The sequence below is a fragment of the Scyliorhinus torazame genome, chromosome 22 (assembly GCF_047496885.1).
Source record: "Scyliorhinus torazame isolate Kashiwa2021f chromosome 22, sScyTor2.1, whole genome shotgun sequence".
Lineage (NCBI taxonomy): Eukaryota > Metazoa > Chordata > Chondrichthyes > Carcharhiniformes > Scyliorhinidae > Scyliorhinus > Scyliorhinus torazame.
Window position 1 is genome coordinate 102,818,362 of NC_092728.1, and position 25,461 is coordinate 102,843,822.

General features: G+C 54.0%; 1 protein-coding gene across 1 annotated transcript in view; it reads left to right on the forward strand.

The window, feature by feature from the left end:
• Window positions 1–25,461, forward strand: part of col27a1b (collagen, type XXVII, alpha 1b) — a 699,034-nt gene that overhangs the window by 646,310 nt on the left and 27,263 nt on the right. Inside the window, exons 54-57 of the mRNA XM_072487808.1 lie at window positions 1,862–1,897; window positions 2,062–2,088; window positions 4,737–4,802; window positions 4,954–5,122. Coding sequence (XP_072343909.1) covers window positions 1,862–1,897; window positions 2,062–2,088; window positions 4,737–4,802; window positions 4,954–5,122 — 298 coding nt within the window. The remainder of the gene's footprint in view (window positions 1–1,861; window positions 1,898–2,061; window positions 2,089–4,736; window positions 4,803–4,953; window positions 5,123–25,461) is intronic.

Here is a 25,461-nt window from a genome sequence, read left to right on the forward strand (position 1 = left end):
AGGACCTGAAGCTTAAGTGGGAAGAGGAGCTCAGGGGGATATGGAGGACAGTATCTGGGCAGAAGCCCTGAGCAGAGTAAACACGACCGCACGGGCCCACATGACGGTGGCCCGGATGAGCAGATTCTTCGGGCTGGAGGACAAGTGTGCTAGATGCGCCGGAGGGCCGGCTAACCATGTACACATGTTCTGGTCGTGCCCTAAACTCGGGATATTGGCAGGGATTCGCAAATGTCATGTCCCGGGTATTGAAAACTGGGGTGGTAATGAGCCCCGAGGTGGCAACCTTTGGAGTTTCGGAGGACCCGGGAGTCCAGGAAGAGAGAGAGGCCGAGGTTCTGGCCTTTTCTTCCCTGGTAGCCCGGCGACGAATACTGTTAGCATGGAGGGACTCAAAGCCCCCGAGGGCTGAGGTATGGCTATCGGACATGGCGTGTTTTCTTGGCCTAGAGAAAGTCAAGTTCGCCTTGAGAGGTTCGCTACTAGGGTTCGCCCGAAGGTGGCAGCCATTCATTGACTTCTTCGCAGAGGAGTAAGCGTCAGTGGGGGGGGGGAGGGGGCTAGGGTAGAGTAGAGTAGAGTAGGGGGCTATTGAGGCAGGTCCTTGCGTGAACAGAGCCGTGGTTTGCACTATGTTTAATTTGTATCTTGACTTTTTTTTGTACTGTACAATGTCACTTTTTCGATATGTCTAAAATACCTCAATAAAATTGTTTGTTAAAGAAAAAGAGATTGCAGAGATAGGGGGCAGGATTCTCCAAAATGGAGGCAGAGTGTTTGCGCCGTCGTGAACGCCGTCGAGGTTCACGACGGCGCGAAACGGCCCCTATCCCGACCGATTCAGGGCCCGATAATGGGCTAGGAGCGGGGCTGCGTCATTTACACGTGCCAGGCCTTGTCGCCGCGTAAAGGCGGCGCCGCATACATGACGCGGCCGGCGCCGCATAACTGGCATCACCCGCGCATGCGTGGTTGCCGTCCTCTCCGAGTCCGCCCCGCAAGGAAATGTCAGACGGATCTTGCGGGGCTGCGGAAGAAAGGAGGTCCTCCTTCAGAGAGGACGGCCCGACGATCGGTGGGCACCGATCACGGGCCACACCCCACTTGAGGCCCCCCCCCCCCCCCCGGTCAGGATCGCACCCCCCCCCACAGGCTGCCCCCCCCAGCGTTCCCACGCTGTTCTCGCCGGCAGCGACCAGGTGTGGACGGCGCCGGGGGAACCCGCCGTTTTGGGCTGGCCGCTCGGCCCATCCAGGCCTGAGAATAGCAGGGGTGCCGGAGAATCGCCATTTTGTGTGTCTCGGGCGATTCTCCGGCCTGCGCCGCGCGGAACTCGACGGGGCCGTTCTCGACGCTTGGGAGAGTCGCGGGGAGGGCGTCGGACCCGCGTCGCGGGAAAATTTGACGACCCAGGCGATTCTCCCAACCGGCGCGGGAGCGGAGAATCGCGCCCAGGAAGAGGCGAGGCCTTGGAGTGGATTTGAAAACGAGGTTGAGAACTTTAAGATCGAGGCGTTGTTTCATTGGAACAGTTTGACAACAAACTGTTAATGCCTCTTCCATTATCTAGGAATTTTTAATGGAATGCTTTAGGGGACCATACTGGAGTGAGTATGTCGCCGTGCTCATAAACCAGCGGTCCGGATCCTGTCACAACTTCAAATCCCACCACCTCCCCATCTCATTACCACACTGCTTTATTCTAAAAACGAAAAGCATCATGGATCTTCCAACAGGAATAGTGTTGAGGTTGAAGACACCAAGGTATTGATCAGGAGACAGGAACTTGCCCACATTCAACTTCTCTTTATTGGGCTATTTTAACAGGAAGTGATGAGATGCTTTATTTTTATTTTTTTAGGGACCAGTTGGCCCACGCGGCCTCCCCGGCCCACCGGTAAGTTTCCTCCATTGTCTTTTTGTCAAATTATTTTCATTGCAGCAACACGATTTAATGTTTTGTAACTTTGCGATCTATGGACGCGGTAGAGAAAGTCACGTTGATCTATGCAAACTTCAGCATCTACCTATTGGTGAGTTAACCTCTGATCTTTTGAACAGGGTCCTCCTGGAATTCAAGTCGCATTTGTAAGTTTTTTTAAATAATCTCTGCGTCTGTTTTGCAGCCAATTATTGATTAATATGGGCAGCTTTACAGCGGCACCTTTCATGGAAAGTTAAATTATTACAAAGTTCCTTTGTGCGCCCACCCTTCACACAGTCACAGAACGGAGGCCATTGCCCCATCATGTCTGCGAGGGCACTGCCTAGGCGCTATTCATCTTAAGGGTGGAATTCTGTTACAGTGAATCATAGAATTTACAGTGCAGAAGGGGGCTATTCGGCCCATCGAGTCTGCCCCGGCCCTTGGAAAGAGCGCCCTACCCCAAGCCCACACCTCCACCCTATCCCCGTAACCCTGTAAGCCCCACCCCAACCTTTTGGACACTAAGGGCGATTTATCACGGCCAGTCCACCTAACCTGCTCACCTATTGACTGTGGGAGGAAACCGGAGCACCCAGAGGAAACCCGCGCAGACACGGGGAGGACGTGCCGACTCCGCACAGGCAGCGACCCAAGCCGGGAATCGAACCTGGGACCCTGGCGCTGTGAAGCAACTGTGCTAACCACTGTGCTGCCCTGTCAAATGCATGCTTTAGTTTGTAAGTGAGAGCAGTTGTTACTAATTGGAGAAAGATTAGGGAATTATTCTTAAGGATATATAAGAAGTGGTTTAGACCAATGTTAGGGAGGTGGAGGGGAGCTGGTGCCTGTGGCTTTATAATAAACCTGTGTTTATTATAAAGCTCCAGATTAATCCTTTACTCAATGCATGAGCAATGCCATTAACACGCCAGCCATCACATTTCAGACAATAATTCTATTCCCTCTTCAATCTTTTGAGGAAGAAAGTTCCAGAGATTCACCATACTCTGGATGAAACAAATTCCACCTCAACTGATTAATCTAGGACAAAGGTTCGGCACAACATCGTGGGCCGAAGGGCCTGTTCTGTGCTGTATTTTCTATATCTATATCTATACCCCTGTCTTCAATGGCCGACGCCTCATTTTCGGACAGTGCCCCCGAGTTCTAGATTCTCCGACAAGAGGAAACATCCTCTCCACATCCACCCTGTCAAAAGCCCTTTGTTCATGAGCACTGTTTGTCAACAAAAGGTGCCTCTGCTACTGATAGGAATTGGCAAAAATATGGGGCGGAGTTCTCCCATCGGGAGACTAAGTGCCGACACCGGGGTGAAAACCGGAGTGTTTCACTCCGGCGTCGGAGGCCGTTCCCAGCCCCCTATTCTCCCGCCCCCGGGGGGCTAGGAGCGGCGTCGCGTCATTTACGCGCGCCGGGGCTTAGCGCCGCGTAAAAAAGCGGCGCCACGTAAATGACGCGACCGGCGCCGCGTAAATGACGTCACCTGCGCATGCGCGGTTGCCGTCCTCCCCACGTCCGCCCCGCAAGAAGATGGCGGATGGATCTTGCGGGGCAGCGGAGGGGAGGAGGTCCTCTTTCAGAGAGGCCGGCCCGCCGATCGGTGGGCACTGATCGCGGGCCAGATCCCTTTTGAGCCCCCCCCCCGCCCGGTGCGGGAACCCCCCTCGCCCCACCCCCCAACGTTCCCGTCGGCAGCAACCAAGTGCGGATGGCGCTGGCGGGAACCTGTCGTGTTGGGCAGGCCGCTCGGCCCATCCGGGCCGGAGAATCGCCGCTCGCCCGTTACCAACATCAAGCGGCGATTCTCCCAGCGGCCAGCCGTGATTCGCGCCGCGTCGGTTTGGGGGGGGAGAATCGCGTGCGGGCGTCGGGACGGCCTGGCGGGACTCACGTGGCGCCCGGGCGATACTCCCACCCGGCGTGGGGGTGCGGGGGGGGGGGGGGGTAGTACGTGTGCCATTGGGCTAGTAAGCCTCATTCCCCGCCCGGAATCATGAGTTCAAACCCCACCACCTCACCAACCAAACTGCTCCCTTTAAACAAAATCCCAACATCATTGATTGTCCAACTGGGATGGAATCTCTAACTATTGAAGTCAGAGGCATCAACGTATTGAACTGTTGGCTGGTAACACAGGCTCTGAACTTTAGGTGCACACTCTGTCAGATTATTTAATAATCGACTCACAACTTTGTAACTAAATAAATTGGCTGATTTAAACAGCTAGTGTTGAGCAGTGACCTTCCTACATGTCGCACAATAATATTAAAATGGGTTAAATTGTACCTCGGCCGCGAGTTTCCCGGAGGTTGCCGACGTGATTCTCTCTTCCTGCCGCTTGTCAATGGGATTCCCCATTTGGTGCCACGCCTCCGGAAAACCCACGGGGGGGGGGGGGGGGGGGGGGGGGGGGTTGCGTTGCCAGCGGGGTAGAGAATCCCAATGGCTGGAGAATTCCGGCCTTATCCATCGACCTGCTTGGTGCCCACAACCGTGCGGGAGTCAGCCTTGAACCTACTCAGCGACTGAGCGCCCCCAACTCTCCCGGGAGGAAAACTCCGAACCCTCTGACCAACGGGACGCCCCCCTCATCCCGCTCACAAATGGCCGACCCCTAATTCTGGGATGGTGACCCCTGCGTCCTAGACTCTCCAGCCAGCGTGGGGGTGGCTGTTCGGCCCGTCGCTTCTGGGCCGGCCCTCCGTAAGAGCTCTCCACGCGGCCCCATCCCCTTTGGTTTGAGATGGAAACAATCTCTGTTCTTATTTTGTGCCATTTATACTTTCAGAAACATGAGGAGCTAGGTGCTGCTTTACAAGCTTTTATCGAATCGAAAACTACACTCAGGACCGAGGTAACCGAATACTCCACATCTCTGTGTTGGTGCTCTGATCATTTGAACCCATATTTTTGATAACCCCTGGATTATATCTCACTGTAAAATGATTCACCAAATCAACCTTCAACTACAATCATCAGGACCGATCTTTGTTTCCCTCCTGCAGAATTATCAGAATTCAGACCTACCTTTGATAGACCAGGGAGCGGAGATCTTTAAGACGCTACACTACCTCAGTAATCTTATCCACAGCATTAAGAACCCCCTGGGTACCAGAGACAATCCAGCTCGCGTCTGCCGTGACCTTATGAACTGTGAGCAGCGAATGAACGACGGTGAGTCCAAACGCGTTCAGTGTCCTGCGGCCAATGTGACACAGCCGCTCGCCGTGCCTTCGCCCCCCCCCCCCCGCCCAATTTGACCATTTGTTCGTCACAAGTCATCAAAACTGGTACCAGCGCAGGAGGAGGCCGTTCAACCCCTTTGCGTCTGTGCTGGCTCTTTGTCAGACCAATCCCGTCCGCCCCACTGCTCCAGCTCTCCTTCCCCATTCCCCCGCGGGTTTATTTCCATCAAGTATTTGTCTAATTCTCTTTGGAAAGTTGAATCCGCTTCCACCGCCCTTTCAGGCAGCGCCTTCCAGATCGCGCAACTCGCCGGCGAGAAAATATGTATATTTGTCCAGAGACCCCCCAGTTAGGATGGTTGCATGGAACGTGAAGGGTTAAACGGTCCGGTTAAAAGGCCCCGGGTGTTTGACCATTTGAAGAGTTTGCAGGCAGTCCTTTTGCAGGAGACACATTTGAGGGTTAGGGTTCAGACGAAGCTGAGGAAGCGATGGGTGGGGCAGGTCTTCCATTCGAATTTTGATGTGAGAACAGGGGGGGGGTGCGGCAGTGTTGATTAACAGGCGAATGGTCTTCACAGCAGCCAGTATTTTGACAGACCCTGGAGGGGGCTGGTAGGTTATGGTGCACCAGTGGTTTTAGTGAACATATATGCACCGACAAAGCGAACTTTATTAAGAAGGTGTTGACGGCCATCCCCGAGCTAGATTTGCATCAGTTGATCAAGGGGGCAGATTTCATTTGTGTATTAGACCCAAGGATGGACAAGTCGAGCCTCAAGTCTTTTGTAACTTTGGGGATGGCGAAGGAGTTGGCAGCGTTCATGAAGCAGATGGGATTGGGGGGTGGATCCGTGGAGGTTTAGATTCCCGAGGGAGAGGGAGTTTTCCATCTTCTCGCACGTGAAGCCGTGACTACTCCCGAATAGATTTTTTTTGTGGTGGGGAAATCGTTACTCCTGGGGGTGGAAGGAGCCGGGTACACGGCGATTGTAATATCAGACCGTGCCCCACACCATGTGGGTTTGCAGCCCAGCGCCCCCCCCCCCGTGGAGGTTGGACACAGTGCTCCTCGCAGTTAAGGGGTTTTGTAAAAAGGTAGCCTCGGCCATCGGGGACGATGCAGGTTTTAACAAGAATGGGGAGATTTCACCCTCCACCTTCTGGAAGACGTTGAAGGCAATGGTCAGGGGGGGGGAGATAATTTTGTATAAGGCCCACAGGGATAAGGTTGGACGGGCAAAGGTTGGTTGACTCCATTCTGGAGCTGGATCGGCAATACGTAACAGCCGGGACGGTGGGGTTGTTAGCGGAGAAAAAGGGGCTGCAGGTGGGGTTCCAGCTGGAATCAATCAGGAAGGCGGTTGACGCCAACTTCGCCGCTCGCGAGGGACACTTTATGAGTAGGGTGAGAAGGTCGGCCAATTATTGGCTCACCAGTTGAGGCGGCAGGCAGCTGCGTGGGAGAGAGCCCAGGTTAAGGACGAGGGGGGAGGATTGGTTATGGCTCCGGGTAAGATTAATGGGGCATTTGAGGCTCTATACGGGGGGGGGGGGGCTGTACAAACCTGAGCCTCCGGAGGATGACTTGGGGATGGAGCATTTTTTCGATGGGTTGGACTTCCTTGGAGAGGAGGGGTGTGGAGGCACCACTGGGGTTGGAGGAAATTATGGACTGTTTTGGTTCTATGCAGTTGGGGAAGGGGCCGGATGGCTTCCTGGTGGAATTCTACAAACAGTTTGCGGCCATGTTGGCGCAAGCATCGATCCCTTTGCATCGGAAGAAGGACAAGGATGCTGTGGAGTGTGGGTTTTACAGGCCTATCTCACTGTTGAATGCCGGCTCAAAGACATGAGCTAAGGTGCTGGCGACGGATCTGGACAGGGGCCTGCAGAGGAGATCTCTGAGGAATCGACGGGTTGCCAAGATCCGACAGTTGTCGACCAACATCGCTTTAAGAGATGGCAGCGGGCAGGGATTGAGAGATTTGGGGACCTATTCATCCAGGAGGGCTTTCCAACCTTGGAGGCATTAGAGGAGGAGTTTGAGTTGCTGGGTGGGAACGGGTTCCGGTACCTTCAGGTACGGGACTTTGTACGGAGGCAGGTTCCAAGCTTTCCTCGCCTCCCTCTAAGGGGACTACAGGTTAAAGTGCTGTCAAAAACAGGGGTTGGAGGTGGGAGGGTTTCGGAGATATACAAGGAGTTGATGGAGTGGGAAGGGGCCCCTATCAGAGAGGTGAAGAGGAAGTGGGAAGAGGAGCTGGGAGGCGAGTTGGAAATTGAACTGTGGGAAAAAGCTTTGAAGAGTCAATGCATCCTCGTCCTGCGCCAGACTTAGCTTGATCCAGTTCAAGGTGGTCCACAGGGCTCACTTGACGGGTAGCCCGGATGAGCAGGTTCTTTGAGGAGGTGGAGGATAGATGTGGGCGGTGTGGGGGTAGCCCGGCTAACCATGTCCACACGTTCTGGGCATGTCCGAAGTTGAGGGGATTCTGGTAGGGATTTGCAGACGTTGCGTCAGAAGTCCTGGAAGGGAGGGAGTCCAGAACTGGCAATATTTGGGGTGTCGGATGATCCGGGGGCCAAGGGGGGGACGGAAGCCGCTGTCCTGGCCTTCTCCGCCCCGGTGGCCCGGACATTCGGAGACTTTTAAATGTGGTCCTGTCGCCCTCCTTGGCGAAGGTTCCAGAGGTAATCATCTCCAAGGATGGGGAGAAGGCCTTTGATCGGGTGGAGCGAAGGTATCCCTTCGAGACTTTGTGGGCGATTTGTGTTTGGGCCCACATCTATCTCCTGGATGAGACTGTTGCTTAGCGCCCCCACACCGAGTGTCTGGACCAGCGCGGTGAGTTCAGGGTACTTCTGGTTGTATAGGGGCACAAGGCAGCGATGTCGATGTCCCTGTTGTTTGCGGCGGCGATAGAGCCATTGACCATCGCGCTCAGATCATCAGGTGGGTGGAGGGGTATAGAGGGGGGTGTGGGTACGGAGCATAGGGTGCCCCTTTGCCACGGACAACCTGCTGTTATATGTTTCCGATCCTCTCTCTAGTGTGGGGAGGATAGTGGAGCTGTTGAGGAGATTTGGGTCCTTCTCACGGCACAAATTGAAGGTGAGCGAGATCTTTGAGGCGAATTCCCTGGGGAGGGAGACGGATTTCGGGAGCCTGCGATTAGGCTGGCCAGGGTGCGGTTTAGGTATTTCGGGATTCAGGTGTCTCCTGAATGGGCCTTGCTGCATAAACTGGAAATGGTCAGTCTGGTGGAGGGGGTGAAGGGGGATTTGAAGAGGTGGGATGCCCTCCCCAGGGGCTTTCCTTGGTGAGGAGAGTGCAGACGGTCAAATGAAGATACTGCCAAGGTTCTTATTTGTGTTCCAGTGTCCCCCGACCTTCCTCCCTAAATCTTTTCTCGTTAGTGTCAGCACAAACCAGGAGAGCTCCCAATCTCACTCTGGACAAACAGGCTGGAATCCAGGAACAAAACCCATCAAGTTACCAACGACACAATTGTATTCACTTTCTACAATTGGTTAAACCACCCAGTAATATTACAAGATTGAAACAGTCTATTTCGCCCTGAGATTTCCTATCACATTGTCTGTACCAGCCGTCAGGTACATCTACCAATAATACAGAGAGTTAGGATCCAAGCGTCGGGACAGTACAGCATCCTGCTACTTTGCGACAGGGAATTCTTCAATTCCTTCCCCATGATCAGATTAGCCCAGTGTCCAACTTGTCCATAATCTCTGGTTCCACAGTCCGGTCCATAGTGTCCAGTCTCCCAGACTGGTCCATAGTGTCCAGTCTCTCAGACTGTACATAGTGTCCAGTCGCTCAGACTGGTCCATAGTGTCCAGTCTCTCAGACTGGTCCATGGTGTCCAGTCTCTCAGACTGGTCCATAGTGTCCAGTCTCTCAGACTGGTCCAGGGTGTCCGGTCTCTCAGACTGGTCCACAGTCTCCAGTCTCTCAGACTGGTCCATTGTGTCCAGTCTCCCAGACTGGTCCACAGTGTCCAGTCTCTCAGACTGGTCCATAGTGTCCAGTCTCTCAGACTGGTCCAGGGTGTCCGGTCTCTCAACCTGGTCCATAGTGTCCTGTCTCTCAGACTGGTCCATAGTGTCCAGTCTCCCAGACTGGTCCCCAGTGTCCAGTCTCTCAGACTGGTCCATAGTGTCCAGTCTCCCAGACTAGTCCACAGTGTCCTGTCTCTCAGACTGGTCCATAGTGTTCAGTCTCCCAGACTGGTCCATAGTGTTCAGTCTCCCAGACTGGTCCATAGCGTCCAGTCTCTCAGACTGGTCCAGGGTGTCCAGTCTCTCAGACTGGTCCATAGTGTCCAGTCTCTCAGACTGGTCCATAGTGTCCAGTCTCACAGACTGGTCCATAGTGTCGATTCTCTCAGACTGGTCCATGGTGTCCAGTCTCTCAGACTGGTCCATAGTGTCCAGTCGCTCAGACTGGTCCATAGTGTCCAGTCTCTCAGACAGGTCCATGGTGTCCAGTCTCTCAGACTGGTCCATAGTGTCCAGTCTCTCAGACTGGTCCAGGGTGTCCGGTCTCTCAGACTGGTCCACAGTCTCCAGTCTCTCAGACTGGTCCATTGTGTCCAGTCTCCCAGACTGGTCCACAGTGTCCAGTCTCTCAGACTGGTCCATAGTGTCCAGTCTCTCAGACTGGTCCAGGGTGTCCGGTCTCTCAACCTGGTCCATAGTGTCCTGTCTCTCAGACTGGTCCATAGTGTCCAGTCTCTCAGACTGGTCCATAGTGTTCAGTTGCTCAGACTGGTCCATAGTGTCCAGTCTCTCAGACTGGTCCATAGTGTTCAGTCTCTCAGACTGGTCCATAGTGTCCAGTCTCCCAGAATGGTCCATAGTGTCCAGTCTCTCAGACTGGTCCATAGTGTCCAGTCTCCCAGACTGGTCCATGGTGTCCAGTCTCTCAGACTGGTCCATAGTGTCCAGTCTCCCAGACTGGTCCATGGTGTCCAGTCTCTCAGACTGGTCCATAGTGTCCAGTCTCTCAGACTGGTCCATAGTGTTCAGTCTCTCAGACTGGTCCATAGTGTCCAGTCTCCCAGACTGGTCCATAGTGTCGATTCTCTCAGACTGGTCCATAGTGTCCAGTCTCCCAGACTGGTCCATGGTGTCCAGTCTCTCAGACTGGTCCATAGTGTCCAGTCTCTCAGACTGGTCCATAGTGTCCAGTCTCCCAGACTGGTCCATAGTGTCCAGTCTCTCAGACTGTCCATAGTGTCCAGTCTCTCAGACTGGTCCATAGTGTCCAGTCTCTCAGACTGGTCCATAGTGTCCAGTCTCCCAGACTAGTCCACAGTGTCCTGTCTCTCAGACTGGTCCATAGTGTTCAGTCTCCCAGACTGGCCCATAGTGTCCAGTCTCCCAGACTGGTCCCCAGTGTCCAGTCTCTCAGACTGGTCCATAGTGCCCAGTCTCCCAGACTAGTCCACAGTGTCCTGTCTCTCAGACTGGTCCATAGTGTTCAGTCTCCCAGACTGGTCCATAGTGTTCAGTCTCCCAGACTGGTCCATAGCGTCCAGTCTCTCAGACTGGTCCAGGGTGTCCAGTCTCTCAGACTGGTCCATAGTGTCCAGTCTCCCAGACTGGTCCATAGTGTCCAGTCTCTCAGACTGGTCCATAGTGTCCAGTCTCCCAGACTGGTCCATAGTGTCCAGTCCCTCAGACTGGTCCATAGTGTCCAGTCTCTCAGACTGGTCCATAGTGTCCAGTCTCCCAGACTGGTCCATAGTGTCCAGTCTCTCAGACTGTCCATAGTGTCCAGTCTCTCAGACTGGTCCATAGTGTCCAGTCTCTCAGACTGGTCCATAGTGTCCAGTCCCTCAGACTGGTCCATAGTGTCCAGTCTCTCAGACTGGTCCATAGTGTCCAGTCTCCCAGAATGGTCCATAGTGTCCAGTCTCTCAGACTGTCCATAGTGTCCTGTCTCTCAGACTGGTCCATAGTGTCCAGTCTCTCAGACTGGTCCATAGTGTCCAGTCTCTCAGACTGGTCCATAGTGTCCAGTCTCTCAGACTGGTCCATAGTGTCCAGTCTCACAGACTGGTCCATCGTGTCCAGTCGCTCAGACTGGTCCATCGTGTCCAGTCGCTCAGACTGGTCCAGAGTGTCCAGTCGTTCAGACTGGTCCATAGTGTCCAGTCTCTCAGACTGGTCCATAGTGTCCAGTCTCCCCGACTAGTCCATAGTGTCCAGTCTCTCAGACTGGTCCATAGTGTTCAGTCGCTCAGACTGGTCCATAGTGTCCAGTCGCTCAGGCTGGTCCATAGTGTCCAGTCTCTCTGACTGGTCCATAGTGTCCAGTCTCTCTGATTGGTTCATAGTGTCCAGTCCCTCAGACTGGTCCATAGTGTCCAGTCTCCCAGACCGGTCCATAGTGTCCAGTCTCGCAGACTGGTCCATAGTGTCCAGTCTCGCAGACTGGTCCATAGTGTCCAGTCTCTCAGACTGATCCATAGTGTCCAGTCTCTCAGACTGGTCCATAGTGTTCAGTCTCCCAGACTGGCCCATAGTGTCCAGTCTCCCAGACTGGTCCCCAGTGTCCAGTCTCTCAGACTGGTCCATAGTGTTCAGTCTCCCAGACTGGTCCATAGCGTCCAGTCTCTCGGACTGGTCCATAGTGTCGGGTCTCTCAGACTGGTCCATAGTGTCCAGTCTCTCAGACTGGTCCATAGTGTTCAGTCGCTCAGACTGGTCCATGGTGTCCAGTCTCTCAGACTGGTCCATAGTGTCCAGTCTCTCAGACTGGTCCATAGTGTCCAGTCTCTCAGACTGGTCCATAGTGTCCAGTCTCTCAGACTGGTCCATGGTGTCCAGTCTCTCAGACTGGTCCATAGCGTCCAGTCTCCCAGACTGGTCCATAGTGTCCCCTCTCCCAGACTGGTCCATAGTGTCCAGTCTCCCAGACTGGTCCATAGTGTCCGGTCGCTCAGACTGGTCCATAGTGTCCAGTCTCCCAGACTGGTCCATGGTGTCCAGTCTCCCAGACTGGTCCATAGTGTCCAGTCTCTCAGACTGGTCCATAGTGTCCAGTCTCCCAGACTGGTCCATTGTGTCCAGTCTCCCAGACTGGTCCATAGTGTCCAGTCTCTCAGACTGGTCCATAGTGTCCCATCTCTCAGACTGGTCCATAGTGTCCAGTCTCTCAGACTGGTCCATAGTGTTCAGTCGCTCAGACTGGTCCATAGTGTCCAGTCTCTCAGACTGGTCCATAGTGTTCAGTCTCTCAGACTGGTCCATAGTGTCCAGTCTCCCAGACTGGTCCATAGTGTCCAGTCGCTCAGACTGGTCCATAGTGTCCAGTCTCCCTGACTGGTCCATGGTGTCCAGTCTCTCAGACTGGTCCATAGTGTCCGGTCGCTCAGACTGGTCCATAGTGTCCAGTCTCTCAGACTGGTCCATAGTGTCCAGTCTCTCAGACTGGTCCATAGTGTCCAGTCTCCCAGACTGGTCCATGGTGTCCAGTCTCCCAGACTGGTCCATAGTGTCCAGTCTCTCAGACTGGTCCATAGTGTCAAGTCTCCCAGACTGGTCCACTGTGTCCAGTCTCCCAGACTGGTCCATAGTGTCCAGTCTCTCAGACCGGTCCATAGTGTCCCATCTCTCAGACTGGTCCATAGTGTCCAGTCGCTCAGACTGGTCCATGGTGTCCAGTCTCTCAGACTGGTCCATAGTGTCCAGTCTCTCAGACTGGTCCATAGCATCCAGTCTCTCAGACTGTTCCATGGTGTCCAGTCTCTCAGACTGGTCCATAGTGTCCAGTCTCCCAGACTGGTCCATAGTGTCCAGTCTCTCAGACTGGTCCATAGTGTCCAGTCTCGCAGACTGGTCCATAGTGTCCATTCTCCCAGACTGGTCCATAGTGTCCAGTCTCTCAGACCGGTCCATAGTGTCCAGTCTCTCAGACTGGTCCATAGTGTCCAGTCTCTCCGACTGGTCCATAGTGTCCAGTCTCTCCGACTGGTCCAAAGTGACCAGTCTCTCCGACTGGTCCAAAGTGACCAGTCTCTCCGACTTGTCCATAGCGTCCAGTCTCCCAGACTGGTCCATAGTGTCCAGTCTCTCAGACTGGTCCATAGTGTCCAGTCTCTCAGACTGGTCCAGAGTGTACAGTCTCTCAGACTGGTCCATAGTGTCCAGTCTCTCAGACTGGTCCATAGTGTCCAGTCTCCCAGACTGGTCCATAGTGTCCGGTCACTCAGACTGGTCCATAGTGTCCTGTCTCTCAGACTGGTCCATAGTGTCCAGTCTCTCAGACTGGTCCATAGTGTCCAGTCTCCCAGACTGGTCCATGGTGTCCAGTCTCCCAGACTGGTCCATAGTGTCCAGTCTCTCAGACTGGTCCATAGTGTCCAGTCTCCCAGACTGGTCCATTGTGTCCAGTCTCCCAGACTGGTCCATAGTGTCCAGTCTCGCAGACCGGTCCATAGTGTCCCATCTCTCAGACTGGTCCATAGCGTCCAGTCTCTCAGACTGGTCCAGGGTGTCCGGTCTCTCAGACTGGTCCACAGTGTCCAGTCTCTCAGACTGGTCCATTGTGTCCAGTCTCCCAGACTGGTCCACAGTGTCCAGTCTCTCAGACTGGTCCATAGTGTCCAGTCTCTCAGACTGGTCCAGGGTGTCCGGTCTCTCAGACTGGTCCATAGTGTTCAGTCGCTCAGACTGGTCCATAGTGTCCAGTCTCTCAGACTGGTCCATAGTGTTCAGTCTCTCAGACTGGTCCATAGTGTCCAGTCTCCCAGACTGGTCCATAGTGTCCAGTCTCTCAGACTGGTCCATAGTGTCCAGTCTCCCAGACTGGTCCATGGTGTCCAGTCTCTCAGACTGGTCCATAGTGTCCAGTCTCTCAGACTGGTCCATAGTGTTCAGTCTCTCAGACTGGTCCATAGTGTCCAGTCTCCCAGACTGGTCCATAGTGTCCAGTCTCTCAGACTGGTCCATAGTGTCCAGTCTCTCAGACTGGTCCATAGTGTCCAGTCTCCCAGACTGGTCCATAGTGTCCAGTCTCTCAGACTGTCCATAGTGTCCAGTCTCTCAGACTGGTCCAGAGTGTCCAGTCGCTCAGACTGGTACATAGTGTCCAGTCGCTCAGACTGGTCCATAGTGTCCAGTCTCTCAGACTGGTCCATAGTGTCCAGTCTCTCTGATTGGTTCATAGTGTCCAGTCCCTCAGACTGGTCCATAGTGTCCAGTCTCCCAGACCAGTCCATAGTGTCCAGTCTCGCAGACTGGTCAATAGTGTCCTGTCTCTCAGACTGGTCCATAGTGTTCAGTCTCCCAGACTGGCCCATAGTGTCCAGTCTCCCAGACTGGTCCCCAGTGTCCAGTCTCTCAGACTGGTCCATAGTGTTCAGTCTCCCAGACTGGTCCATAGCGTCCAGTCTCTCAGACTGGTCCATAGTGTCCAGTCTCTCAGACTGGTCCATAGTGTCCAGTCTCTCAGACTGGTCCATAGTGTTCAGTCGCTCAGACTGGTCCATGGTGTCCAGTCTCTCAGACTGGTCCATAGTGTTTAGTCTCTCAGACTGGTCCATAGTGTCCAGTCTCTCAGACTGGTCCATGGTGTCCAGCCTCTCAGACCGGTCCATAGCATCCAGTCTCTCAGACTGGTCCATGGTGTCCAGTCTCTCAGACTGGTCCATAGTGTCCAGTCTCCCAGACTGGTCCATAGTGTCCAGTCTCTCAGACTGGTCCATAGTGTCCAGTCTCCCAGACCGGTCCGTAGTGTCCATTCTCTCAGACTGGTCCATAGTGTCCAGTCTCTCAGACCGGTACATAGTGTCCAGTCTCTCAGACTGGTCCATAGTGTCCAGTCTCTCCGACTGGTCCATAGCGTCCAGTCTCCCAGACTGGTCCATAGTGTCCAGTCTCTCAGACTGGTCCATAGTGTCCAGTCTCTCAGACTGGTCCATAGTGTCCAGTCTCCCAGACTGGTCCATGGTGTCCATTCTCTCAGACTGGTCCATAGTGTCCAGTCTCTCAGACTGGTCCATGGTGTCCAGTCTCTCAGACTGGTCCAAAGTGTCCAGTCGCTCTGACTGGTCCAGGGTGTACGGTCCCTCAGACTGGTCCATAGTGTCCAGTCTCTCAGACTGGTCCATAGCATCCAGTCTCTCAGACTGGTCCAGAGTGTACAGTCTCTCAGACTGGTCCATAGTGTCCAGTCTCTCAGACTGGTCCATAGTGTCCAGTCTCCCAGACTGGTCCATAGTGTCCGTTCGCTCAGACTGGTCCATAGTGTCCTGTCTCTCAGACTGGTCCATAGTGTCCAGTCTCTCAGACTGGTCCACAGTGTCCAGTCTCTCAGACTGGTCCATAGTGTCCAGTCTCCCAGACTGGTCCATAGTGTCCAGTCTCCCAGACTGGTCCATAGTGTCCAGTCTCGCAGACCGGTCCATAGTGTCCCATCTCTCAGACTGCTCCATAGTGTCCAGTCTCCCAGACTGGTCCATAGTGTCCAGTCTCCCAGACTGGTCCATGGTGTCCAGTCTCTCAGACTGGTCCATGGTGTCCAGTCTCTCAGACTGGTCCATAGTGTCCAGTCTCTCAGACTGGTCCATAGTGTCCAGTCTCTCAGACTGGTCCAGGTTGTCCAGTCTCTCAGACTGGTCCATAGCGTCCAGTCTCCCAGACTGGTCCATAGTGTCCCCTCTCCCAGACTGGTCCATAGTGCCCAGTCTCCCAGACTGGTCCATAGTGTCCGGTCGCTCAGACTGGTCCATAGTGTCCAGTCTCCCAGACTGGTCCATGGTGTCCAGTCTCCCAGACTGGTCCATAGTGTCCAGTCTCTCAGACTGGTCCATAGTGTCCAGTCTCCCAGACTGGTCCATTGTGTCCAGTCTCCCAGACTGGTCCATATGGCCAGTCTCTCAGACTGGTCCATAGTGTCCCATCTCTCAGACTGGTCCATAGTGTCCAGTCTCTCAGACTGGTCCATAGTGTTCAGTCGCTCAGACTGGTCCATAGTGTCCAGTCTCTCAGACTGGTCCATAGTGTTCAGTCTCTCAGACTGGTCCATAGTGTCCAGTCTCCCAGACTGGTCCATAGTGTCCAGTCGCTCAGACTGGTCCATAGTGTCCAGTCTCCCAGACTGGTCCATGGTGTCCAGTCTCTCAGACTGGTCCATAGTGTCCGGTCGCTCAGACTGGTCCATAGTGTCCAGTCTCTCAGACTGGTCCATAGTGTCCAGTCTCTCAGACTGGTCCATAGTGTCCAGTCTCCCAGACTGGTCCATGATGTCCAGTCTCCCAGACTGGTCCATAGTGTCCAGTCTCTCAGACTGGTCCATAGTGTCCAGTCTCCCAGACTGGTCCATTGTGTCCAGTCTCCCAGACTGGTCCATAGTGTCCAGTCTCTCAGACCGGTCCATAGTGTCCCATCTCTCAGACTGGTCCATAGTGTCCAGTCGCTCAGACTGGTCCATGGTGTCCAGTCTCTCAGACTGGTCCATAGTGTCCAGTCTCTCAGACTGGTCCATAGCATCCAGTCTCTCAGACTGGTCCATGGTGTCCAGTCTCTCAGACTGGTCCATAGTGTCCAGTCTCCCAGACTGGTCCATAGTGTCCAGTCTCTCAGACTGGTCCATAGTGTCCAGTCTCGCAGACTGGTCCATAGTGTCCATTCTCCCAGACTGGTCCATAGTGTCCAGTCTCTCAGACCGGTCCATAGTGTCCAGTCTCTCAGACTGGTCCATAGTGTCCAGTCTCTCCGACTGGTCCATAGTGTCCAGTCTCTCCGACTGGTCCATAGTGTCCAGTCTCTCCGACTGGTCCAAAGTGACCAGTCTCTCCGACTTGTCCATAGCGTCCAGTCTCCCAGACTGGTCCATAGTGTCCAGTCTCTCAGACTGGTCCATAGCGTCCAGTCTCCCAGACTGGTCCATAGTGTCCAGTCTCCCAGACTGGTCTATAGTGTCCAGTCTCTCAGACCGGTCCATAGTGTCCCATCTCTCAGACTGGTCCATAGTGTCCAGTCTCTCAGACTGATCCATAGTGTCCAGTCTCTCCGACTGGTCCATAGTGTCCAGTCTCTCAGACTGATCCAAAGTGACTAGTCTCTCCGACTGGTCCATAGTGTCCAGTCTCCCAGACTGGTCCATAGTGTCCAGTCTCTCAGACTGGTCCATAGTGTCCAGTCTCTCAGACTGGTCCATAGTGTCCAGTCTCTCAGACTGGTCCATAGTGTCCAGTCTCTCAGACTGGTCCATAGTGTCCAGTCTCTCAGACTGGTCCATAGTGTCCAGTCTCTCAGACTGGTCCATGGTGTCCAGTCTCTCAGACTGGTCCATAGCGTCCAGTCTCCCAGACTGGTCCATAGTGTCCAGTCTCCCAGACTGGTCCATGGTGTCCAGTCTCTCAGACTGGTCCATAGTGTCCAGTCTCTCAGACTGGTCCATCGTGTCCAGTCTCTCAGACTGGTCCATAGCATCCAGTCTCTCAGGCTGGTCCATAGTGTCCAGTCTCTCAGACTGGTCCAGAGTGTACAGTCTCTCAGACTGGTCCATAGTGTCCAGTCTCTCAGACTGGTCCATAGTGTCCAGTCTCCCAGACTGGTCCATAGTGTCCGTTCGCTCAGACTGGTCCATAGTGTCCTGTCTCTCAGACTTGTCCATAGTGTCCAGTCTCTCAGACTGGTCCATAGTGTCCAGTCTCCCAGACTGGTCCATGGTGTCCAGTCTCCCAGACTGGTCCATAGTGTCCAGTCTCTCAGACTGGTCCATAGTGTCCAGTCTCCCAGACTGATCCATTGTGTCCAGTCTCCCAGACTGGTCCATAGTGTCCAGTCTCGCAGACCGGTCCATAGTGTCCCATCTCTCAGACTGGTCGATAGTGTCCAGTCTCTCAGACTGGTCGATAGTGTCCAGTCTCTCAGACTGGTCCATAGTGTCCAGTCTCTCAGACTGGTCCATAGTGTCCAGTCTCTCAGACTGGTCCATGGTGTCCAGTCTCTCAGACTGGTCCATAGCGTCCAGTCTCCCAGACTGGTCCATAGTGTCCCCTCTCCCAGACTGGTCCATAGTGTCCAGTCTCCCAGACTGGTCCATAGTGTCCGGTCGCTCAGACTGGTCCATAGTGTCCTGTCTCTCAGACTGGTCCATAGTGTCCAGTCTCTCAGACTGGTCCATAGTGTCCAGTGTCCCAGACTGGTCCATAGTGTCCAGTCTCTCAGACTGGTCCATAGTGACCCATCTCTCAGATTGTTCCATAGTGTCCAGTCTCTCAGACTGGTCCATAGTGTCCAGTCTCTCAGACTGGTCCATAGTGTCCAGTCTCCCAGACTGGTCCATAGTGTCCAGTCTCTCAGACTGGTCCATAGTGTCCCATCTCTCAGACTGGTCCATAGTGTCCAGTCTCTCAGACTGGTCCACAGTGACCAGTCTCTCAGACTGGTCCATAGTGTTCAGTCGCTCAGACTGGTCCATAGTGTCCAGTCTCTCAGACTGGTCCATAGTGTTCAGTCTCTCAGACTGGTCCATAGTGTCCAGTCTCCCAGACTGGTCCATAGTGTCCAGTCTCTCAGACTGGTCCATAGTGTCCAGTCTCCCAGACTGGTCCATGGTGTCCAGTCTCTCAGACTGGTCCATAGTGTCCGGTCGCTCAGACTGGTCCATAGTGTCCAGTCTCTCAGACTGGTCCATAGTGTCCAGTCTCTCAGACTGGTCCATAGTGTCCAGTCTCCCAGACTGGTCCATGGTGTCCAGTCTCCCAGACTGGTCCATAGTGTCCAGTCTCTCAGACTGGTCCATAGTGTCCAGTCTCTCAGACCGGTCCATAGTGTCCCATCTCTCAGACTGGTCCATAGTGTCCAGTCGCTCAGACTGGTCCATGGTGTCCAGTCTCTCAGACTGGTCCATAGTGTCCAGTCTCTCAGACTGGTCCATAGCATCCAGTCTCTCAGACTGGTCCATGGTGTCCAGTCTCTCAGACTGGTCCATAGTGTCCAGTCTCCCAGACTGGTCCATAGTGTCCAGTCTCTCAGACTGGTCCATAGTGTCCAGTCTCGCAGACGGGTCCATAGTGTCCATTCTCCCAGACTGGTCCATAGTGTCCAGTCTCTCAGACCGGTCCATAGTGTCCAGTCTCTCAGACTGGTCCATAGTGTCCAGTCTCTCCGACTGGTCCATAGTGTCCAGTCTCTCTGACTGGTCCATAGTGTCCAGTCTCTCAGACTGATCCAAAGTGACCAGTCTCTCCGACTTGTCCATAGCGTCCAGTCTCCCAGACTGGTCCATAGTGTCCAGTCTCTCAGACTGGTCCATAGTGTCCAGTCTCTCAGACTGGTCCATAGTGTCCAGTCTCTCAGACTGGTCCATGGTGTCCAGTCTCTCAGACTGGTCCATAGCGTCCAGTCTCCCAGACTGGTCCATAGTGTCCAGTCTCCCAGACTGGTCTATAGTGTCCAGTCTCTCAGACCGGTCCATAGTGTCCCATCTCTCAGACTGGTCCATAGTGTCCAGTCTCTCAGACTGGTCCACAGTGACCAGTCTCTCAGACTGGTCCATAGTGTCCAGTCTCTCAGACTGGTCCATAGTGTCCCATCTCTCAGACTGGTCCATAGTGTCCAGTCTCTCAGACTGGTCCGTAGTGTCCAGTCTCTCAGACTGGTCCATAGTGTCCAGTCTCCCAGAGGGGTCCATAGTGTGCAGTCTCTCAGACTTGACCATAGCGTCCAGTCTCCCAGACTGGTCCATAGTGTCCAGTCTCCCAGACTGGTCCATAGTGTCCAGTCTCTCAGACTGGTCCATAGTGTCCAGTCTCGCAGACTGGTCCATAGTGTCCATTCTCCCAGACTGGTCCATAGTGTCCAGTCTCTCAGACCGGTCCATAGTGTCCAGTCTCTCAGACTGGTCCATAGTGTCCAGTCTCTCCGACTGGTCCATAGTGTCCAGTCTCTCCGACTGGTCCATAGTGTCCAGTCTCTCCGACTGGTCCAAAGTGACCAGTCTCTCCGACTTGTCCATAGCGTCCAGTCTCCCAGACTGGTCCATAGTGTCCAGTCTCTCAGACTGGTCCATAGCGTCCAGTCTCCCAGACTGGTCCATAGTGTCCAGTCTCCCAGACTGGTCTATAGTGTCCAGTCTCTCAGACCGGTCCATAGTGTCCCATCTCTCAGACTGGTCCATAGTGTCCAGTCTCTCAGACTGGTCCATAGTGTCCAGTCTCTCCGACTGGTCCATAGTGTCCAGTCTCTCAGACTGATCCAAAGTGACTAGTCTCTCCGACTGGTCCATAGTGTCCAGTCTCCCAGACTGGTCCATAGTGTCCAGTCTCTCAGACTGGTCCATAGTGTCCAGTCTCTCAGACTGGTCCATAGTGTCCAGTCTCTCAGACTGGTCCATAGTGTCCAGTCTCTCAGACTGGTCCATAGTGTCCAGTCTCTCAGACTGGTCCATAGTGTCCAGTCTCTCAGACTGGTCCATGGTGTCCAGTCTCTCAGACTGGTCCATAGCGTCCAGTCTCCCAGACTGGTCCATAGTGTCCAGTCTCCCAGACTGGTCCATGGTGTCCAGTCTCTCAGACTGGTCCATAGTGTCCAGTCTCTCAGACTGGTCCATCGTGTCCAGTCTCTCAGACTGGTCCATAGCATCCAGTCTCTCAGGCTGGTCCATAGTGTCCAGTCTCTCAGACTGGTCCAGAGTGTACAGTCTCTCAGACTGGTCCATAGTGTCCAGTCTCTCAGACTGGTCCATAGTGTCCAGTCTCCCAGACTGGTCCATAGTGTCCGTTCGCTCAGACTGGTCCATAGTGTCCTGTCTCTCAGACTTGTCCATAGTGTCCAGTCTCTCAGACTGGTCCATAGTGTCCAGTCTCCCAGACTGGTCCATGGTGTCCAGTCTCCCAGACTGGTCCATAGTGTCCAGTCTCTCAGACTGGTCCATAGTGTCCAGTCTCCCAGACTGATCCATTGTGTCCAGTCTCCCAGACTGGTCCAAAGTGTCCAGTCTCGCAGACCGGTCCATAGTGTCCCATCTCTCAGACTGGTCGATAGTGTCCAGTCTCTCAGACTGGTCGATAGTGTCCAGTCTCTCAGACTGGTCCATAGTGTCCAGTCTCTCAGACTGGTCCATAGTGTCCAGTCTCTCAGACTGGTCCATGGTGTCCAGTCTCTCAGACTGGTCCATAGCGTCCAGTCTCCCAGACTGGTCCATAGTGTCCCCTCTCCCAGACTGGTCCATAGTGTCCAGTCTCCCAGACTGGTCCATAGTGTCCGGTCGCTCAGACTGGTCCATAGTGTCCTGTCTCTCAGACTGGTCCATAGTGTCCAGTCTCTCAGACTGGTCCATAGTGTCCAGTGTCCCAGACTGGTCCATAGTGTCCAGTCTCTCAGACTGGTCCATAGTGACCCATCTCTCAGATTGTTCCATAGTGTCCAGTCTCTCAGACTGGTCCATAGTGTCCAGTCTCTCAGACTGGTCCATAGTGTCCAGTCTCCCAGACTGGTCCATAGTGTCCAGTCTCTCAGACTGGTCCATAGTGTCCCATCTCTCAGACTGGTCCATAGTGTCCAGTCTCTCAGACTGGTCCACAGTGACCAGTCTCTCAGACTGGTCCATAGTGTTCAGTCGCTCAGACTGGTCCATAGTGTCCAGTCTCTCAGACTGGTCCATAGTGTTCAGTCTCTCAGACTGGTCCATAGTGTCCAGTCTCCCAGACTGGTCCATAGTGTCCAGTCTCTCAGACTGGTCCATAGTGTCCAGTCTCCCAGACTGGTCCATGGTGTCCAGTCTCTCAGACTGGTCCATAGTGTCCGGTCGCTCAGACTGGTCCATAGTGTCCAGTCTCTCAGACTGGTCCATAGTGTCCAGTCTCTCAGACTGGTCCATAGTGTCCAGTCTCCCAGACTGGTCCATGGTGTCCAGTCTCCCAGACTGGTCCATAGTGTCCAGTCTCTCAGACTGGTCCATAGTGTCCAGTCTCTCAGACCGGTCCATAGTGTCCCATCTCTCAGACTGGTCCATAGTGTCCAGTCGCTCAGACTGGTCCATGGTGTCCAGTCTCTCAGACTGGTCCATAGTGTCCAGTCTCTCAGACTGGTCCATAGCATCCAGTCTCTCAGACTGGTCCATGGTGTCCAGTCTCTCAGACTGGTCCATAGTGTCCAGTCTCCCAGACTGGTCCATAGTGTCCAGTCTCTCAGACTGGTCCATAGTGTCCAGTCTCGCAGACGGGTCCATAGTGTCCATTCTCCCAGACTGGTCCATAGTGTCCAGTCTCTCAGACCGGTCCATAGTGTCCAGTCTCTCAGACTGGTCCATAGTGTCCAGTCTCTCCGACTGGTCCATAGTGTCCAGTCTCTCTGACTGGTCCATAGTGTCCAGTCTCTCAGACTGATCCAAAGTGACCAGTCTCTCCGACTTGTCCATAGCGTCCAGTCTCCCAGACTGGTCCATAGTGTCCAGTCTCTCAGACTGGTCCATAGTGTCCAGTCTCTCAGACTGGTCCATAGTGTCCAGTCTCTCAGACTGGTCCATGGTGTCCAGTCTCTCAGACTGGTCCATAGCGTCCAGTCTCCCAGACTGGTCCATAGTGTCCAGTCTCCCAGACTGGTCTATAGTGTCCAGTCTCTCAGACCGGTCCATAGTGTCCCATCTCTCAGACTGGTCCATAGTGTCCAGTCTCTCAGACTGGTCCACAGTGACCAGTCTCTCAGACTGGTCCATAGTGTCCAGTCTCTCAGACTGGTCCATAGTGTCCCATCTCTCAGACTGGTCCATAGTGTCCAGTCTCTCAGACTGGTCCGTAGTGTCCAGTCTCTCAGACTGGTCCATAGTGTCCAGTCTCCCAGAGGGGTCCATAGTGTGCAGTCTCTCAGACTTGACCATAGCGTCCAGTCTCCCAGACTGGTCCATAGTGTCCAGTCTCCCAGACTGGTCCATAGTGTCCAGTCTCTCAGACTGGTCCATAGCATCCAGTCTCCCAGACTGGTCCATAGTGTCCAGTCTCTCAGACTGGTCCATATGTCCAGTCTCCCAGACTGGTCCATAGTGTCCAGTCTCTCAGACTGGTCCATAGTGTCCAGTCTCTCAGACTGGTCCATAGTGTCCAGTCTCTCAGGCTGGTCCATAGTGTCCAGTCTCTCAGACTGGTCCATAGCGTCCAGTCTCTCAAGCTGGTCCATAGTGTCCAGTCTCTCAGACTGGTCCATACTGTCCAGTCTCTCAGACTGGTCCATAGTGTCCAGTCTCCCAGACTGGTTCTTAGTGTCCAGTCTCTCAGACTGTCCATAGTGTCCAGTCTCTCAGACTGGTCCATAGTGTCCAGTCTCTCAGACTGGTCCATAGTGTCCAGTCTCTCAGACTGGTCCATAGTGTCCAGTCTCTCAGACTGGTCCATTGTGTCCAGTCGCTCAGACTGGTCCATAGTGTCCAGTCGTTCAGACTGGTCCAGAGTGTCCAGTCTCTCAGACCGGGCCATAGTGTCCACTCTCTCAGACTGGTCCATAGTGTCCAGTCTCTCTGACTGGTCCATAGTGTCCAGTCCCTCAGACTGGTCCATAGTGTCCAGTCTCCCAGACCGGTCCATAGTATTCAGTCTCCCAGACTGGTCCATTGTGTCCAGTCTCCCAGACCGGTCCATAGTATCCAGTCTCCCAGACTGGTCCATAGTGTCCAGTCTCTCTGACTGGTCCATAGTGTCCAGTCGCTCAGACTGGTCTATAGTGTCCAGTCTCTCAGACTGGTCCATAGTGTCCAGTCTCCCAGACTGGTCCATAGTGTTCAGTCGCTCAGACTGGTCCATGGTGTCCAGTCTCTCAGACTGGTCCATGGTGTCCAGTCTCTCAGACTGGTCCATGGTGTCCAGTCTCTCAGACTGGTCCATAGTGTCCAGTCTCCCAGACTGGTCCATAGTGTCCAGTCTCTCAGACTAAATCGATAGTGTCCAGTCTCTCAGACTGGTCCATCGTGTCCAGTCGCTCAGACTGGTCCATAGTGTCCAGTCGCTCAGACTGGTCCATAGTGTCCAGTCTCTCAGACTGGTCCATCATGTCCTGTCTCTCAGACTGGTCCATAGTGTCCAGTCTCTCTGACTGGTCCATAGTGTCCAGTCCCTCAGACTGGTCCATAGTGTCCAGTCTCCCAGACCGGGCCATAGTGTCCAGTCTCCCAGACTGGTCCATAGTGTCCAGTCTCGCAGACTGGTCCATAGTGACCAGTCTCTCAGACTGTCCATAGTGCCCAGTCTCTCAGACTGGTCAATAGTGTCCAGTCTCCCAGACTGGTCCACAGTGTCCTGTCTCTCAGACTGGTCCATAGTGTTCAGTCTCCCAGACTGGTCCATAGTGTCCAGTCTCTCAGACTGGTCCATAGTGTCCAGTCTCTCAGACCGGTCCTTAGTGACCAGTCTCCCAGACTGGTCAATAGTGTCCAGTCTCTCAGACTGGTCCATAGTGTCCAGTCTCTCAGACTGGTCCATAGTGTCCAGTCTCCCAGACTGGTCCATAGTGTCCAGTCTCTCAGACTGGTCCATAGTGTCCAGTCTCTCAGACTGGTCCATAGTGTCCAATCTCCCAGACTGGTCCATAGTGTCCAGTCTCTCAGACCGGTCCATAGTGTCCAGTCTCTCAGACCGGTCCATAGTGTCCAGTCTCTCAGACTGGTCCATAGTGTCCAGTCTCTCAGACTGATCCATAGTGTCCTGTCTCTCAGACTGGTCCATAGTGTACAGTCACTCAGACTGGTCCATAGCGTCCAGTCTCCCAGACTGGTCCATAGTGTCCAGTCTCAAAGACTGGTCCATAGTGTGCAGTCTCTCAGACTGGTCCATAGTGTCCAGTGTCTCAGACTTGTCCGTGGTGTCCAGTCTCACAGACTGGTCCATAGTGTCCAGTCTTCCAGACTGGTCCATAGTGTCCAGTATCTCAGACTGGTCCATAGTGTCCTGTCTCTCAAACTGGTCCATAGTGTCCAGTCTCTCAGACCGGTCCATAGTGTCCAGTCTCTCAGACTGGTCCATAGTGTCCAGTCTCTCAGACTGGTCCATCGTGGCCAGTCTCTCAGACTGATCCATAGTGTCCAGTCTCTCAGACTGGTCCATAGCGTCCTGTCTCCCAGACTGGTCCATAGTGTCCAGTCGCTCAGACTGGTCCATAGTGTCCAGTCTCTCAGACTGGTCCATGGTGTCCAGTCTCTCAGACTGGTCCATAGCGTCCAGTCTCCCAGACTGGTCCATAGTGTCCAGTCTCCCAGACTGGTCCATAGTGTCCAGTCTCCCAGACTGGTCCATGGTGTCCAGTCTCTCAGACAGGTCCATAGTGTCCAGTCTCTCAGACTGGTCCATAGTGTCCAGT